Source organism: Hetaerina americana, unplaced genomic scaffold (genome assembly GCF_022747635.1).
Source record: "Hetaerina americana unplaced genomic scaffold, ioHetAmer1.1.p SCAF_108, whole genome shotgun sequence".
NCBI lineage: Eukaryota > Metazoa > Arthropoda > Insecta > Odonata > Calopterygidae > Hetaerina > Hetaerina americana.
In genome coordinates, this window is record NW_027286159.1 from 204,192 (window position 1) to 220,000 (window position 15,809).

A 15,809-nucleotide genomic window follows, 5' to 3' on the forward strand; every position below is an offset into this window, starting at 1 on the left:
GTTGTGCACTAACGCTAACCACATTGAGGTAACAAGTAATGGCTGCTTTCACCAGATTATGCAAACCACCAACATCACTCATTTCTGAGTGACTTCAGCTTCAACTATGCATATAGTATTTTCTGTGAGAACACTTTTATCGAGTCATGTATGTACACTGAGAAGCTAAGAATGAGACTTGGGTGAAGGGATTAGGGATGATCACCTCCAGAGGACTGCAATGTGTTGAGCAAGTTCCTGGGGGAGCACTGTTTTGGACTATGGGGACAATGATATCCTGTATGGAAATTAAATTTATGAGTTTGTGTGTGATTGTTTTGGGGCCTCTGCACAGCAAAAAAATGTAGTTTTTCATTTCCTTAATAGTTTTTCTTGATAAAAAACAACACCCTTGGTCACATTTTCAATTTTTCATTGCAACGCAGCAGTGATGAAATAAATGGGAATTCCCATCATATCATGTTTCCTATATGGAGTTCCAATAAAAAACTGTCTCGTTGTTTTCATTGGCTTTCATGGCAATTGCCTCACATGTTTTTCCTAGAAAGTCTTGAGGACGCCTTCCACCTAATCAGTCACATAAATAATGATCGTTGTTGTACCTTAATTCTAGTTAATGCCCACTTTCAATCATTCTTTAAATTGAAAGATATCGTGTCAAATGCTGAACTGTAGGTGGTCAGGATGTGGGGATGGGAGAAGGGGCAATCAGATGCAGCAATGGAACTGGAGGGGGTTGCGGAATCAGTCAGGGGATAGGAGAGGGGAGAGATCCATTTGTGAGGGAAGTATTGAGTCAAGAACTTTCATCTTCATTTTAGTTTACGCCTTGTTGTGTTTTATTTGCCCTCATTCAATCCAATGTGTCACTGGGGCCAGGGGAGGTGGGGCATGTGAGGAGGGAGAAGGGTGACCCTGGGGACCATTCTCTGCACATTGGGGCCCAGGTGGGTCCAGGAAGAGCGGCAGGGAAGGGATGGAGGGCCCTGTAATCCTCATGCCTGGCCACACAATGCCTTCAGCCTTGGAAGGAGAGAGAGCGGCTCCCCTCAGACACAGCTCTCGGGGATGTGGGCGCCAGTGGCAGACATAAGCTGCTCCTTGATGAAGCTGCCGTTGAGCTCCCCTCCACCAGTGTGGCAGGGCACCTTCTCCTCTGCCCATGCCCGTACCCTTCGTGTGCTGCTCCGCCCCTCCTCTACAATGAGCTGTGCCTGCAAACACAAACATACATACTCAACCTAAATCTTAATCTTACTCTTTAAGTGGTTCTGGCCTATCCACGTGACTTTTCCAACAACTTTCATTCATTTCTTATGCATAACAAATTGTGCAAAGGATATTTTTTATCATAAGAGGCAGCTGTAGGTGAATGGAACATGTTTCAAATTGTAATAACTGCCGCTAATGCAGTATTGAGTCAAATCAATGAAATTTGGAGCACATGTGCATAGCAAATTGACTAACAGCATAAAATAAAATTCAACTTTTACAAATAAATTATTTAAAAAATGTTAGATCGCTCTTAATCAAAGATAAAAGGATAGTTAAGGATAAGTGTAGTTAAGGATAAAGCCCACCTTATACATTCTAAGCTCTTATATTGCTAGTGAAATTCACTCGCATGGATGGGAAGAATGGCAGAGGAAGGCCAAATATGAACTATGAAAATCAAATAATGGAAAATGTTGATGCTAAGAATGCCTTGAGGGAACAACAAGATTGATAGAAAACAGTGAATTTTTCAGAGGTGCTACTGACCAATCCTTGGATTGTTAACCTGAGATGATTAGTGTTTGAAAATTTTCTCAAAAATTATTTTTGATAAATGCAAAAAATAATATTTGCACCTTTTTTTGGGATTACATTCAGGCATTCCTCCCGTTTGGACACTACAATATAAAAGAACAATAAGGAAGAACAAAGCACATCTTCTACAAAAGGTGTATGACTACCAAATGAGATGATAGTGCCAAAAAAGTGATTATGTTCTATTTGAGTGGCAGGCCATTCTCATTTTAAATGGACCATCAATTTCAATGTCTTGATATCTTCTACAATAAGGATTTGGTGTGAATTTTAATTGTTCAAATTTAAATGGCTGGTGTAGGCAAGGTATAAGGAATGTTTCCTGATTACATGTCAGTAGTCACTCCTCTCCCATCTTGGGGAGTGCTTTGGGAGGGAGCTGGAAGAGCTCTGAGAATAGACCAAATCTTGTGGCATGGTGAGGGGAGAGCATGGGAATGAATGAGTGGGGGGTGGAGGAGAGGATATTGGTGGAGTGAGAAGTGTAAATGAGTGGGAGTGGCTAATACCAACCAATGGACCTCTAATTTGGCCGCTTTCACCTTTCACGTTACTCTCCCTCCTGTTTCCCATTGTTCTAATAGCATACTTGCAGTGGTATGAGAGTTATTAGATAGATGCACAGTTTGGACATTGAATATGCCACTGGAATACAAAACAAAAAGCAGGGAACAGGACCAATTGAACTGGGTAACACCCATCATCCAAAGACAGCGACTAGGGAATGATTAGTTCTACTCAAATGCATGCACTTTCAATAATCTTGTATGATTTGTTGTCAAAATCCTTCCCGCATGACCGCATGGGACTGCCATTAGAGTAAGTAGTGCTCTTTTTTATATTGCTTGCCCTGCTTTGTTTGTTTTCATGATTCTCCTACCATCCCTTGTCTCTCCGTCCCTATCATCCCTGTAGGGGGGTGGTTCTGCTGCTTGCTACAGTGAGTCACATTCCCTACCTGTGTCCCTGGGGGGTGGAGACCATGAGTTTCAAGTCCATGTGGTAGTGGAATTTCCCCTTGTTACTTTTCAATTCTAATTTGCACATTATTGGATACATTTTTACTTTAATCTAAGGTGCATGTGTATTTTTTAGTTGATAGTTTTATGTATTTGCATGTGTGAAAGTTAAAAAGGTTTTTACATGAATATGTATGCCATTGTGGGTGTAGATATACATTAATATGTTGGTTTTGTATGTGGTTTTATTCTCTTTTATGGCTGGTGACCTAACACACCCCACCACACACCCTTGCGGCAGCTTGTAGGGTATTATGTAGATCTAGATGTTGAAGACCAGTAAAATCAATGGAAGACAAAGAGGTAATGAGGCAAGGAAGACTAACACCCAAAATTACTCCAACTCTATTGATTCTTTGTAAATCATGTGAAAGGATGCTATAACCACAATTCAAATACTCTCTGAACCATGCTATATACACACTTCAGATACCCCCTCTCTCTGTACCCCATTGCCATTTTTAAAGAACCACAGACATGACACTTTCACCAGCCTGAAAGAACTATGGACATGGTTTTTGCCAAATGAATTTAGGCCGTTTATCAAAGCTACAAGTTAATTTATGAGTACCCCCAAAATCATTTGTGTGATATGACAAATTATAGACCATAAACTCCCTGAAAGTAGTCGCTGTAAGGGCTGGGATGCCTTTACTTCCAACAGAAGTTCTTGCATAAGTAATCTATGAGGACTGGTGCATGATTTGTACCTTTGAGAAAAGCCCTGGTGGTTCAGTGCCAGAGGAGTTAAATTCTATCCAGGAAATTGGCTTGATACAGAGAATTATGGGCCCAGCAGAGACATTTATGTAGCACAGCTAGTGAACTTGCAGAGAGATGGGCTGTGGGGGATTGTAGTCAATTAGTATTGGGTAAATTATATATTTCATGGGTACATTGGTGCTCAAGGACATTCTTTTCAGCAAAAGGCATTTCAGCTTACACTTCAGAGCTATGAAGGTAAGGCACATTGAGTTTTAAATTCAGCTGGTGAATTGTGCCTTTTTATGTACATATGCACATGTGCATTGCTCACTGAAAAAAAGGAGTGCATCTATACCAGGCATGCCCAATATATGAAGAGGGTAAGATTCAATGTTTGAAAGAAAGGCTGTTACAAAATATTTTATCATAAAATGCGGTGAAAAATTAGGAATATCGTTTTCATGAGAATAGACTTTGGTCATCATTAGAGAAATCACAGAAACAAATATTTCTCCTCATACATGAGGAGAAATATCGCATCTATGAATACGAGGAAAAATTAATAGGATACATATGAGGAACTCATTGGCCAGATTCAAGAGTGACTTACTGGGAATAGATAAGACTGCAGACATAAGGCCTTTCAATTATATCACAGAGATAATCAGCAAAGACTCTTTGAATAATTGTTGATGTTTGCACGCCAATTATTCAGGCCATGGAAAAGAATTAACATCTCTCTCACCTTTGGTGCTATGGTAGAGGTGAGGTTCAATGTTCGTTGGTAAAGGTTTGCTGGTTGAGGTAGCGAGGAGGGGTCTTTCTGTTGCAAGCTACCATTGAGACCTTCTGTGTGGTCAACTGCTGCAGGGAACACAACATCTTCTGACTTGCGGAAGAGTACTTCCGGTCTCTTGGCTCGCTCCATCCCATCTATTGGTTGATCATGGTCATAAGCAAGGAATAAAGAGAGAAAAAGAAACAGAAATTGCTTAAAACCTGAAAAAAATAGCTCTAGTCCATCTCACAACTAAGAATAAGACCAAAGTTATCATCAGATCATAATTATTAACAGTATTATGTGAGCTTGTAATTTTCTTATATCTTTTGAGTAGCAATATGATCAATATTTAGGAATTGCTGTTGGGTAACATACATATTTAACAATAGACTGTCAAATATTAATTTATCTGAAAAGGTGAAATAAATGACTCCATTATCAGAGCTTTTCTGTCATCAGAGCAGGATTTTCCTGAAATAATTGCCAGTGAAATAAGGTACCAAGGTAAATAATGACAAGCATTTTTGTCTAGTATACATGTATTGTATTCTCCCTGGGCTGTATGAACTTAAATTTCCTCTTAAGGAACATTTTAATTTCAGGACTTGAAATATTGATGCATATATGGCAGTTTTTACTTCACTTGACTAAAAATTTAGTTTTTACCTTGTCAGATCAAAAAGAGGGTCCAATTGATTGTCTTAGCAAGTAGACCAAAGAATGCTGCAGCATTTCAGTCAAGGATGAAAACTGTGCAGTTAATGAAACCTTTATGCACCATGAGCTAAATATTGACCTTACTTTTGGGCTTGGATGCCAGGATGTCTGGTCGGGTGCTCAGGGGTGATGCTGGAGTTCCACCGCATGACCCATTGACTGCCACATTACCCCTGGCCTCGTCACCACTCACAGCACCTACCTATTGGAAGGCACACAAGGCTACATTATACGTTTTTCTGCTTGCCAGTGAAGAGGCAAATGCAAAGTGCCCTCATGATATATATTTTGTAAGCATCACAAGAAATACTTGAGAAGCAAGTAGCTTTATTTCACTGATGTCAGAGTGAGGATGGAGCTAGCATTCAATGACTCATGAAATACTATTGGAGAGGGATTCATTGATTTAAAAAAGTTGGCGTTCTCTAATGTAAGGATAGCAGAATTTAATCACAGAACTTGGGACTCCATCATCTCCAGGACTACAATTTGTATGCAGTTGATTTACTGCATTACCTCATTCTTTTTCCAGACAGAGATATACAGGATATACATGCAGTTGACCTGTGTGTAGTGCCTGTGACATTGTATGCATTGTATTTTGTCATGGCATTTTATTCCTTCAAAGCCCCCAAAATTTCGGAGTGTAAGAGTATGCCTCAGTATCTTAACTACCTAAAGCACTCGGCCAGACATTGAGGGATCCCATTTCGAATCCCAGTCAAGGCAAATGATCATAACATTCTGAAATCGTTGCAATATAATGCACACTTAGCGGATGACTCCATTAAAAGTTAATGTCGTGGCATCTCTTGCAGTTTCTTGGAATTAAGTAGAAAGAATTACCACCACTTGGAATGTGGGAGGTATTATTAATTTGCATTGTTTGTTTATTGCATTAGAGCTACTTTGTTTAGTGTTTATATTATTGTAAATTAGTGGTGGTGTAAATTTTGTATATGCAAGATTAGTGGCTAAATTTCTTTGTGGATTATTTAACTGGAGGTGCATGTGAGGGAGTGAGGGCCATTTGAAACTATTTATTACACTCCAGGATTCTTTTAATTTGTCTTCAGCTAATATGATTCTATTATTATTGTAGGCATGCTTAGCTGCAGACAATAGATTTTGATATTTCTTTTTGCAAGCTATGTATTCCTTCAATTAGGTTGGTTCATGATTATTTATGGTTTTTGCAGCCATTTCTAGGAGACTTCTTGATTGTTGTACGATTTCATTGTTCACTCAGTTGTTTTTCAAGGCTTTTTGCACCTGTTGTTTGCTCTGCATATTAGGAAAGATAACATTAAATGATAGAAAAATTAAATGCAAAATTCCTCGAAACATTTTTTGTTGCTGTATAATCTATGAACATTATCCTGAGTCTCATTTTTCAATCTTTCAGCATAATCAAGATGATTTCCTTGAGAATAGTTTATCTTAGAAGTGAATTTTGGGTGATATACTTAGTTTAATTTAAAGGTTGCAAACAATACATTGTAATTGGAAAAGGATGATGCTAGGATTGTTGTTGTCATAGGTGATTTTTCAAGGTTTAAAAAAATATTATATATGTATATCTGAGAACTTGTGATGTGAGTGGGCATGTAGTTTGTTGTGTACATATTATATCAATTTAATGTAGGCATAAATTCACTTCTTGAACTTCAGGTTGACAAGATGTTGCCATGAAAGTCATCTGTCATTACAAAATATGGATCATAGGAATAATTAAACATTGTCTTGGAGACAGTTCAATTTTTTCAGAAAAATGTCCAATTTTTCTGAAGGAGATCATTACACTAATGCTATATAAATGACAGATTGATCATTTTTCAGGCAAACCATGCAATATTCAATCATTTTTTCTTCTATCAAGTCATCATATGTGCAATCTACATTGTTCATTACTCTCAATTGCATCGTGAGGATTAATGCACCACCATTTTTTTGTATTCTGAGTGGCCAAAAATTCCTGAGAGGTCACACTCAAGGATATTAACAACCCTTACTTCATTTTTGTGCATCCAATATTCACATAAACACAAAACACTTGGGTTGTTTTCAGTGATAAGTACTTCTGATTCCAATAACTGATTTTCAATACTCTGGATATTGAAGGGTATAAAACTGTTTGTACAACATCCCTTGAAGATTGAGCTCCTTTTCCAAACAGGTGTGTAGGAGGGGTATCAGCGAGAGGGACTGAATATGTGGCTCCAGCCAGGTTTATTTTGGAATCTAGTCAACCTGAGTTAGAGGTGTTGATCTTATTTCAGGTGAATCAGACAGGTGTTTTGAAGATACCAGAGCGAAAAATTACCAGAAAACCATTATTCGGAGTAATAAGTCGACAGGCATTAAAGTTTCTATGGTAAGACAGGAGCCTGAAAAAATTAGAGGTGAAAAAGGAAGAGAGAGGGGTGGGTGCAGCTTCTGCTCTGGTGGAGACAGTAAATACACTTCAACATGCGACAAATGGAGCACTTTGTATGCCAGAACCACAACATGAAAGATACTCAAATAATGTGCATTAATTGCATTTCCAACTCATGTGAATTAAAGTAAATTCATATTAATTAAACTAACAGGCTGAATTTGATTGATTTTTATATTTTTTGTTTTGATAAAATATTAACCTTGAACAATATATTTCATTTTCATTTCAATGAAAAATTAATTATGTATTTTCTTTTTGTAATATAAACCATTTCTGCACAATCTCTGTATAAATTATTATCCTTATTCAATATTCACTCATTTCTTTCTTGGGCAGTAAATATTGTTACTAGAAATAGATTATAAAAGTCTGGGTCCTCTGGAACCCAGGACTGTACTTGATGTGAAGCCAGTGAGGTCCATGCTTGAAGTGTTTAGATACCAGAGTTAATAGATAGAACAGACATTCATCTACATCTGAAATTATGCCATAACTGGACCTCACCCATGGGATAAATTACAGCAGGCATTACGAGGCACTGGTATTTTATATAACATGATTGCAGTAGACCACAATGTGCGGTCAAAGGGCAAGTGATTCCTCTTAATAAGTCTAAAGATAATACTTCAGATCTGAATTCATATCGCCCAATATCAATCCAATCTGTTTTTTCTAAAATATTTGAAAAGGTATTTAATAGACTCGTATCATTCTTGGACAGTAACAACCTCTTGTCTTCTAATCAACATGGTTTCCGTCGAGGGAAGTCCATAATATCTGCTGTTTGTGATGTAATTAATCATATTCTGTTTGCTTTGGACAGTAAATTAAAAATTGCTGCTATGTTCTTCGACCTCAGCAAGGCTTTTGATACTGTGAATCACCCTCTACTCTTAAAAAAGCTTTATTGCCTTGGTATTCAAGGTGGAGCTAATAATTGGATTCAATTGCACCTGAGCAATAGATCCCAGCAAGTTGTTATCAAATTAAATGGTTGCTTTTACCCCTCACTTAAACAACGGGTAACTCAGGGTGTCCCACAGGATTCTGTTTTGGGGCCCATTTTGTTTCTAATCTATGTTAATGACTTATCTCATATTCTCTCAAATATTCTTGGTGCCCTTCCTGTTCTGTATGCAGATGATACAAATGTCCTTGTTTCATCAACTGACTTAGACACTGTGTCCAATCAATGCAATTTAGTTTTGATAATTTAAGTAACTGGTGCTCCAACAACCTCCTTGATCTGAATGTTGAGAAGTCCCAAATTGTCTATTTTAATAATAAGAACAAAACAAGCAACTCTATTAGTGTTCAAGTTAACCAAAAGCCAATTCCCCAGGTGGGTAGTGTGAAATTTCTTGGGCTACACCTCGATGCTTCACTGACTTGGGAATTACATATTAATAATCTGTCTAACAAGCTAAGTGCCAAATGCTTTTTAATTCGATCCTTAAGATCCACGGTATCTCAAGATGTGCTGTTGACTTTGTATTATGGGCAGTTTTATTCCCACTTAACATATGGTATCTTGTTCTGGGGTTCATCACCCCATGCATCCAGAATTTTTAAAATGCAAAAAAGAGCAGTGAGGCTAATAACAAATTCCAATTATCTTGCCCCTTGTAAAGCCAGTTTTAGAAAGCTGGGCCTGTTCCCTGTTCCTTGTGTATATATTTTATATGTGTTATTGTATACTTACAATAATTTTACCAAATTTTATAAAAACAGTGCTATACACAGCCACTTCACAAGAAATTCTAATGGTCTTCATTTCCCATATGTATGCACTACAAGTTCTTTGTGTGGTCCAAACTCAATGGGTTTAAAACTTTACAATGTATTATCCAATGAGTTAAAGGGTATCAATAGTTTTTCCGTTTTTAAATCCAAAATTAAAGCAATGTTACAACAGGAAATGAATTACAAGGTTGTGGATTTCATTAATGATGAAGTGTAATATTGTTATAGAGTGCTCTGTTCTAGTAATTTGTATATTATTTTACTATCTTCTGACTTGTCCTACATCATATACTTATGTACTTGATCGCTGGACCAATACAATTATTATTATTAAGTGATCTCATGATCTTTCAATACCAGAATAGTTGCAGTGTTTTACATTGGTTCTTGTTTGTGATTCATACAATAATGTACATTTAGTGGAGTATTTATTTGAATAACTCGCCATTCTGTGCCAGAAAAACATTTGAGGATCCAGTACCTTTGTGAACGTGTTAACATTTTACAAAAACATCTGCTTGATCTTCCCAAGACTATCTAATTCCTTCACTAAATCTTTTACCAATAATACAAAATACTTGCCATAGATGATAAATTTGGCAAAGTTACATGATCGAATACCTCTTCTTCATTTTCTCATAAAATTACTGACTGCAAATCTTACAAAACCAAATTCTGTAAGAAGACTCTTTGAGTAAGGACAGTTAGGCAAGAGAGCTTGAAGGTAATGGTTTTAGCCAAGTACCCAACTTAATTCAAGTTAATGGACTCATACATTACACTTGTTGATTAACTCATAGGTACATGCCCATTTGGCCTCTTGCAAAGTTCCTTTTTGATGGAGAAAAAGACAAAGAAGTCGGAATTTACGTTATTAAAGGAAACTTTATCCCTATAACTCTTTTCCTGCTTACTCTGTGATCCATAAATAATTCATTTCAATCAGATAAATTCAGAATATTTGTAAGGTGACAATTCTATTGCCTGCTCTAGTTTTTGCCCTTCTATTTTAATGTTTAGCTTAGCCTTTTTCTTTCTAGAAAATTGCATAACCTTAGGACCATTGGAGGGAAAAACTAGAGCAGGTAGATCAGTTTATGTATCTTGGAAGTGTTTTGGACTAACACGGTCAAAGTAGTAGGGACGTAAGGAGAAGGATTGCGCTAGGCAAAGAGGCTTTTACAATGAGGAGGGAGTTGATGACAGGGATGTTGAGTAAGGATATTTAGAAAAGACTCGGAAAAACTTTGATATGGAGCGTAGCTATGTACGGCATGGAAACGTGGTCATTGAAGCAGGAGGATAGACGTAGACTGGAGGCTTTTGAATAGTGGGTGTGGAGAAGAATGGAAAAGATGAAATGGACAGAGATGAAAACAAATTAGGAAGTACTTGGTATGGTGGGCGAAGAGAGGGGTTTGTTGGGATAAATCCTATTGAGGCAGGAAAAGTGGATGAAGGGGGTATTGACTGTTAGTGGGATGTTGAAGACTGTGATAGAGGGGAGAATGTTAGGCAAACGAGGAAAGGGAAGCAGCAGGATAGGGATGTTGGATGGGATGAAGGGAGGAAGGAAGTACTCAGAGATGAAGAGGGACCTGATGTAGAGTAGGATACTGGATTTTGTATTTTGTAGGAACCACAAAATATTTATTTAGTAGCTGTGTCCATCTAAAAACCTACCTTAATGGGTAGATGACCTAATAATAATATATAATAATAATTCTATAGCCAACATTGATTTTTTGTGGAACTCTATATCGGTATTTTGGTCAACTAGGTGATCATCAAAAGGAATAAGAGTTTGACACTGGGAAAGACAACAGTAACGAAGTATTGCCCGTAGTCAAGACTCGGGATCCAAGTTAAATAAGGGACTGTTGATGATTCTCGGTTTGTTGTTCATATTTTTGTCTTTGTGCAAGTGCATGTGCAAGCTCTCGGTGGTGTCGATTTCAAATATTTAGGTGTGGTTAATTAGGGATAATTCTTTAAGAGTAATATGGTTGGAAGTTTCGTAAATGTGTTTTACAATGGCCGATTTTTCAAAACAGTAATTTTTAAAGTGGGCTAAGAATTCCTTGAACTTTGTATTGACATTGTGTGTTGTCTGTCCAATGTATGATATGTGACTAGTGCACTTCACCTTCTAAATTCCAGACTAGAACTGCAGGATGGAATGGCCTGGATTTTCAAATTGTGTCTGCTTGCAATTTTGCCAACTAGAGTGAGAGCGGTGGTTTTCATCTATGAACAAGGCCGAGAACTTTTCAGACCACCCTCATACAACCTAATACAGGGTGTGGCAGAATAACTCCCTTTTTAATAAGGCAAAAACCCTTTAAAAAGGTAGTTATGTTGCCGCACACTGTACTACTAATTACATTTGAATTGTTTTGTTATATTATGTACGAGTACATTAGAGAGGAGGTACTACTATGATTTATTGTGGTACACTATTTAAACTAAATCATTAATATTTACTAGTTCATCTTTCTGATGGTAATTTTCTACTTGACAGTGACATTGATTTGAGATATAATACATTTTATCGGATACTTAGACTTCCTGATCGCTCAGAATGAGTGCTTAAACACTGCCCACCTCCTGGTACTGCATGCATCCTCCAAATTACTCACCTCCTTGACTGTGTAAGACACTACAAAGTGGTCGCGGCTGACATCCACCTGCTGGTGCGGAGGTTGCTGCACCTGGCTACCCGTTGTCACTGCCACCCCTGACTTGCCCTTCTTCTCACATGCGTGGTTGTTCTGCCCCCCATCACTTGGGCACACCTCCATCCCGGCCCCTCGCCCCGCCCGGAACAGCTGACCGCGCTGCTGCACAGAGGAGCCACCTGAAAGGTGTGAGAGGGCTTTGGCGGAGAGGTCGGCTGAGATATGCCCACACAACTGCACCACACGTCAGGTGAAATGTGGTACAGAAGGGAAGAGGTCTAAGCTACAGAGACTGAATGAACCATACATCATTGACCACACTTTCCAGGGCGATTAGTGGAAAAATATATTTTTGTGCCATTAACAATTAAATGAAGGTATCCAAGTATTACAATTTTCTTTCTTCATCTGACTTCCATCCATTGACCTTTCTGACATGGGTGACCCTACCAGGAGCATATATCACAGCACCCATCAGTACAGCTCTCTAGGGGTCCCAGAATGCAACTGCCTTTCTACCACGTCAGGGCTGTAGTCCTTGGGGAGGGAAATGATCACATGGTAAATAACGACTGCCAATCATGTGGCTGAGAGGCAACTATTGTTGGCTGGTGCTGCCTCTGTTAGCCTTTAATCATGCATTCCCCTGTGTGCTTGGAGGGGGATGCCCACATCCTGAGTGCCTACCCTTTAAATACATGCCAAAGACTTCAAGGGGGACGGAGGGGAGGAATGTCCTTTCATTTCTCATGAGGATGGGGAGAGTTGGTTCAAGAGGAATCTTACTAAGGTTTATTATTGTTTGTTTTGGTCATTGATTTTAGAAATTGTTTGAATTATCCTGAAATGCTTAATTAGATATTCTAATTCTCTCTAAGGGACCAGCCATTCCAAAATTATTTAAGCATGTATGAAACTTTAAAAATAGTTGAAACATTTTCTTCATTTAGGTTTATGTATTCTATTGATGCCGAGATTAAAAGAAAATTGCTCTTCAACTCAGTGTACTCTTTTGGCACCAAAAACACAATTGAATTAATAGATAGTTATCAAAAAATATAATTAAGTTGAATCTAAATATGATTTTCTCTTATTTTGGAAAAAGAGCCTGATATTGATGATAGTACTGACAATCATTCAAGAGAGGGAAGAGGAGGAAACATCCATAGATCTTTACAGAAGGAGGATTAGAGAATCCAAAAATTGCCTTCTCAGAGTCAAGCCTGGATTAGAGCAAAGGATGTGTTCCAAAGAGTCTAAGGGAAATTGATATTTGCACAAAATAGTTGATTTTTGACTGACAGGAGAGAGGATTCACTCCTCGCAACAAAAATATTCATCAGCTCTAGTAGTAGAAATTAAGGATATTTCATTTTCAAGCATTTTGTTTTTGTATTTTAATGTAATTTTGTATTTTAATGTAATAAATATCACCGTTTGTGATAAATACTTCATTCATAAAGTTGTGGCGCAAATGGTTGCTCTTATTAGAGGCATATCATATGACTACTTGGAATCAATGCATAAAACATGGAGGGTTTCCTGTTTTTTCTAACATAAAATTTTGCGAAGCAAAGTTTTTCCCAGAAGTAGACATAGAAGATGGAATTAATTTCCTTATTTCTTTTCCTCTTCATTCAATATGATAAATTGAGTGATTTAAGTTTTCATTCAATTAAATTAAAATTTGGTTAAATCAATTTCAGTACTCTTTAATCAATTACAGATGTCAATGCGACAATTTCAGAGTGTAAATATCATTTGCCTTGACTGGGAAAGAAACCCGGATCCCTCAATGTCCCGTCAAGTGCTTTAGCCAGTTAAGCTATTAAGGCGTCTTCCTAAACTCTGAAATTTTGGGGACTTTAAAGAAACAAGATGTTGTGACGAAATACTGTGCATACTATGTCACAGGCATTTGTAGTCATGCGCAACGCACCACAGTCCACGAGGTTAAAGCCAACATTAAAACACTTAGGCTATTCATATTAAAAAGACTTGGTACTTTTAATATGGATATGAAATACTTCCATGAAGTGAAGCCTGAAACAGTAGAATACTTAGGCTGTTTATACCTTGATAAATTCCAAAGAAACTGCGGGAGATGCCACAACAATAACTTTTAATGGAGTCATCCGCTAATGTGCATTTCAATGCAACAATTTCAGAGCGTAAAAATCATTTGCCTTGACCGGGATTCAAACCTGGATCCCTCAATGCCCAGTCTAGTGCTTTAGCCTGTTAAGCTATCAAGGTGTCCTCTTAAAGTCTGAAATTTTGTTAAGGTCAAGGCGAATGATTTTTACACTCTGACATTGTTGCACTGAGATGCACATTAGCGGATGACTCCGTTAAAAGTTACTGTTGCATCATCTCCTGCAGTTTCTTTGGAATTACAAATGTGTTTATTATACTATTTTTATCATTCATTTAGTCTTATGAATACAATTAAGGACTTTGAAAAGCATTGAATTATTTCAGACTCAACTTTGTGGAAGTTCATGTTCATTAAATGAAGAACACAATGTATATTTTCACTGGTCTTTATTTTTGTACAACCAGTTTCAATGCTTCGGTATTATCATCAGGTACAAATTAATCAAGTTATGGTCCATTTATATACCATTTATCAGGGAAAGGGGGGGGGTGGGTAAAAGAGGGGGGGAAGGAGGGGTAAAAATTTGGGTTGCGATAATGACGCCTTAGTGTTAAAACTATTTGTACAAAAATAAAGACCAATGGAAATATACATAGTGTTCTTCATTTAATGGACTACGAAAAGCTTCCATTTTTATATATTTTTTTAAATTTTAAAGTTTTTTCCAGTTGTATTCAAAGTAAATTAAGTGAGCATATTTGCCTTGCTTCTATTTCACTTACCAAGGAGGTGTGTGGCAGGTGCTGAGTCACCGCTAGAGGGCCCTGGGGAAAGACGCCGCCGTCTGACTGCCAGTGCCGCAACCAGGCCAATAGACGAGAGTGCAAGCAGTGCTCCAAGGAGCAGCGCCAGCAGTGGTAGGATACCAAATGACTCTGAAGCACCTGAAGAAGCAGAGTCTGGGTTGGCAGGGGGAGAGGGAGGAATGGGAAGGGAGGGAAGGGTGATGATAGATGATGAGCGGGAGGGGGGGAGGTGGTGGGAAGAGGTTGTTGAGGGGAGAGAAAGTAAAATGAGACACACTTCTGACAAAATGGATGCCAGGCAGGGTTCGGGAGGTGCTGGGGCTGATATTCTCAAGGTGACATTGCCCTCCAGGGCATCTAAAAGATGAAAATCATCATCTCAGTTGTACATTTGTGGCATGAATTTGTTACGTATTGCATGTATTGAAACTCAAAAACTTGGCTCATTCACAAAATCACCACAGAGGTTTATATTATTTGCCCTACACAACCTTATTGTATGCTCCCCTCCTGCACTCAAATGACTCAAAACTTTCCCACAAGTAAAGTATAATTTGTAGGCTTTGAGGAAATTCAAATCATGCAAACCAGCATTTATTTTATAAACAATCTTTTAAATTTAAAAACACCTGTTACAAATTTTGAGGAAAACGTTGTCAGCATGTTACATGTTGAATATTGTCCAAAGTTTAAGCACATGTACATATGTTCAACTTGATAAATTTTAGTATTTTTAAGAAAAAGAAATTTGTTACACTAAAAGCAATCTAAATTATAGCCCATGAACTGAAACAAGCATTACCTTGACAGGATCTGAGCAAAACTTTTAAGTGTGCCATTATTAATATTCAACTCGCAATGATTGAATATTGAATCTATCTGTTTTCAAGTACATCTCAGAGAATATTAAGAAAATTCATGTATGTGATAACACAGGTGCCATTTGTTATGTTAGGTAATACCAGATACCCAGAACACCGGCATATTTATTAATTAAAGAGTTGATTTTAAAT

The 15,809-nt window shown here is 37.8% G+C and overlaps 2 protein-coding genes across 2 annotated transcripts in view; both read right to left on the reverse strand.

Annotated features, from left to right (window-relative positions):
- Window positions 1-1,049: 1,049 nt before the first annotated feature.
- LOC139700743 (uncharacterized) lies at window positions 1,050-5,586 on the reverse strand. The gene is made up of 4 exons (XM_071599179.1): window positions 5,548-5,586; window positions 5,116-5,233; window positions 4,279-4,466; window positions 1,050-1,214 (listed from the first exon to the last, which is right to left on the reverse strand). The coding sequence occupies exons 1-4, from the start codon at window positions 5,584-5,586 to the stop codon at window positions 1,050-1,052; spliced, it is 510 nt and encodes a 169-aa protein (XP_071455280.1).
- A 9,244-nt stretch (window positions 5,587-14,830) lies between these two features.
- LOC139700744 (protein turtle homolog A-like) overlaps window positions 14,831-15,809 on the reverse strand; it is a gene marked incomplete at its 3' end in the record, with an annotated part of 336,828 nt that continues 335,849 nt past the window's right edge. The window contains exon 12 of the mRNA XM_071599180.1: window positions 14,831-14,949. Coding sequence (XP_071455281.1) covers window positions 14,831-14,949 — 119 coding nt within the window. The remainder of the gene's footprint in view (window positions 14,950-15,809) is intronic.

What these genes read in the sequence shown, in the direction of transcription:
- LOC139700743 (XM_071599179.1), bottom strand. Translation starts at nt 5,586, where the DNA reads ATGTATATCCTGTATATCTCTGTCTGGAAAAAGAATGAG. An exon ending in CTGTCTGGAAAAAGAATGAG is followed by an intron (nt 5,234 to 5,547) that starts GTAATGCAGTAA and finishes GCCTTCCAATAG; the next exon opens with GTAGGTGCTGTGAGTGGTGA. An exon ending in CCTGGCATCCAAGCCCAAAA is followed by an intron (nt 4,467 to 5,115) that starts GTAAGGTCAATA and finishes ATCAACCAATAG; the next exon opens with ATGGGATGGAGCGAGCCAAG.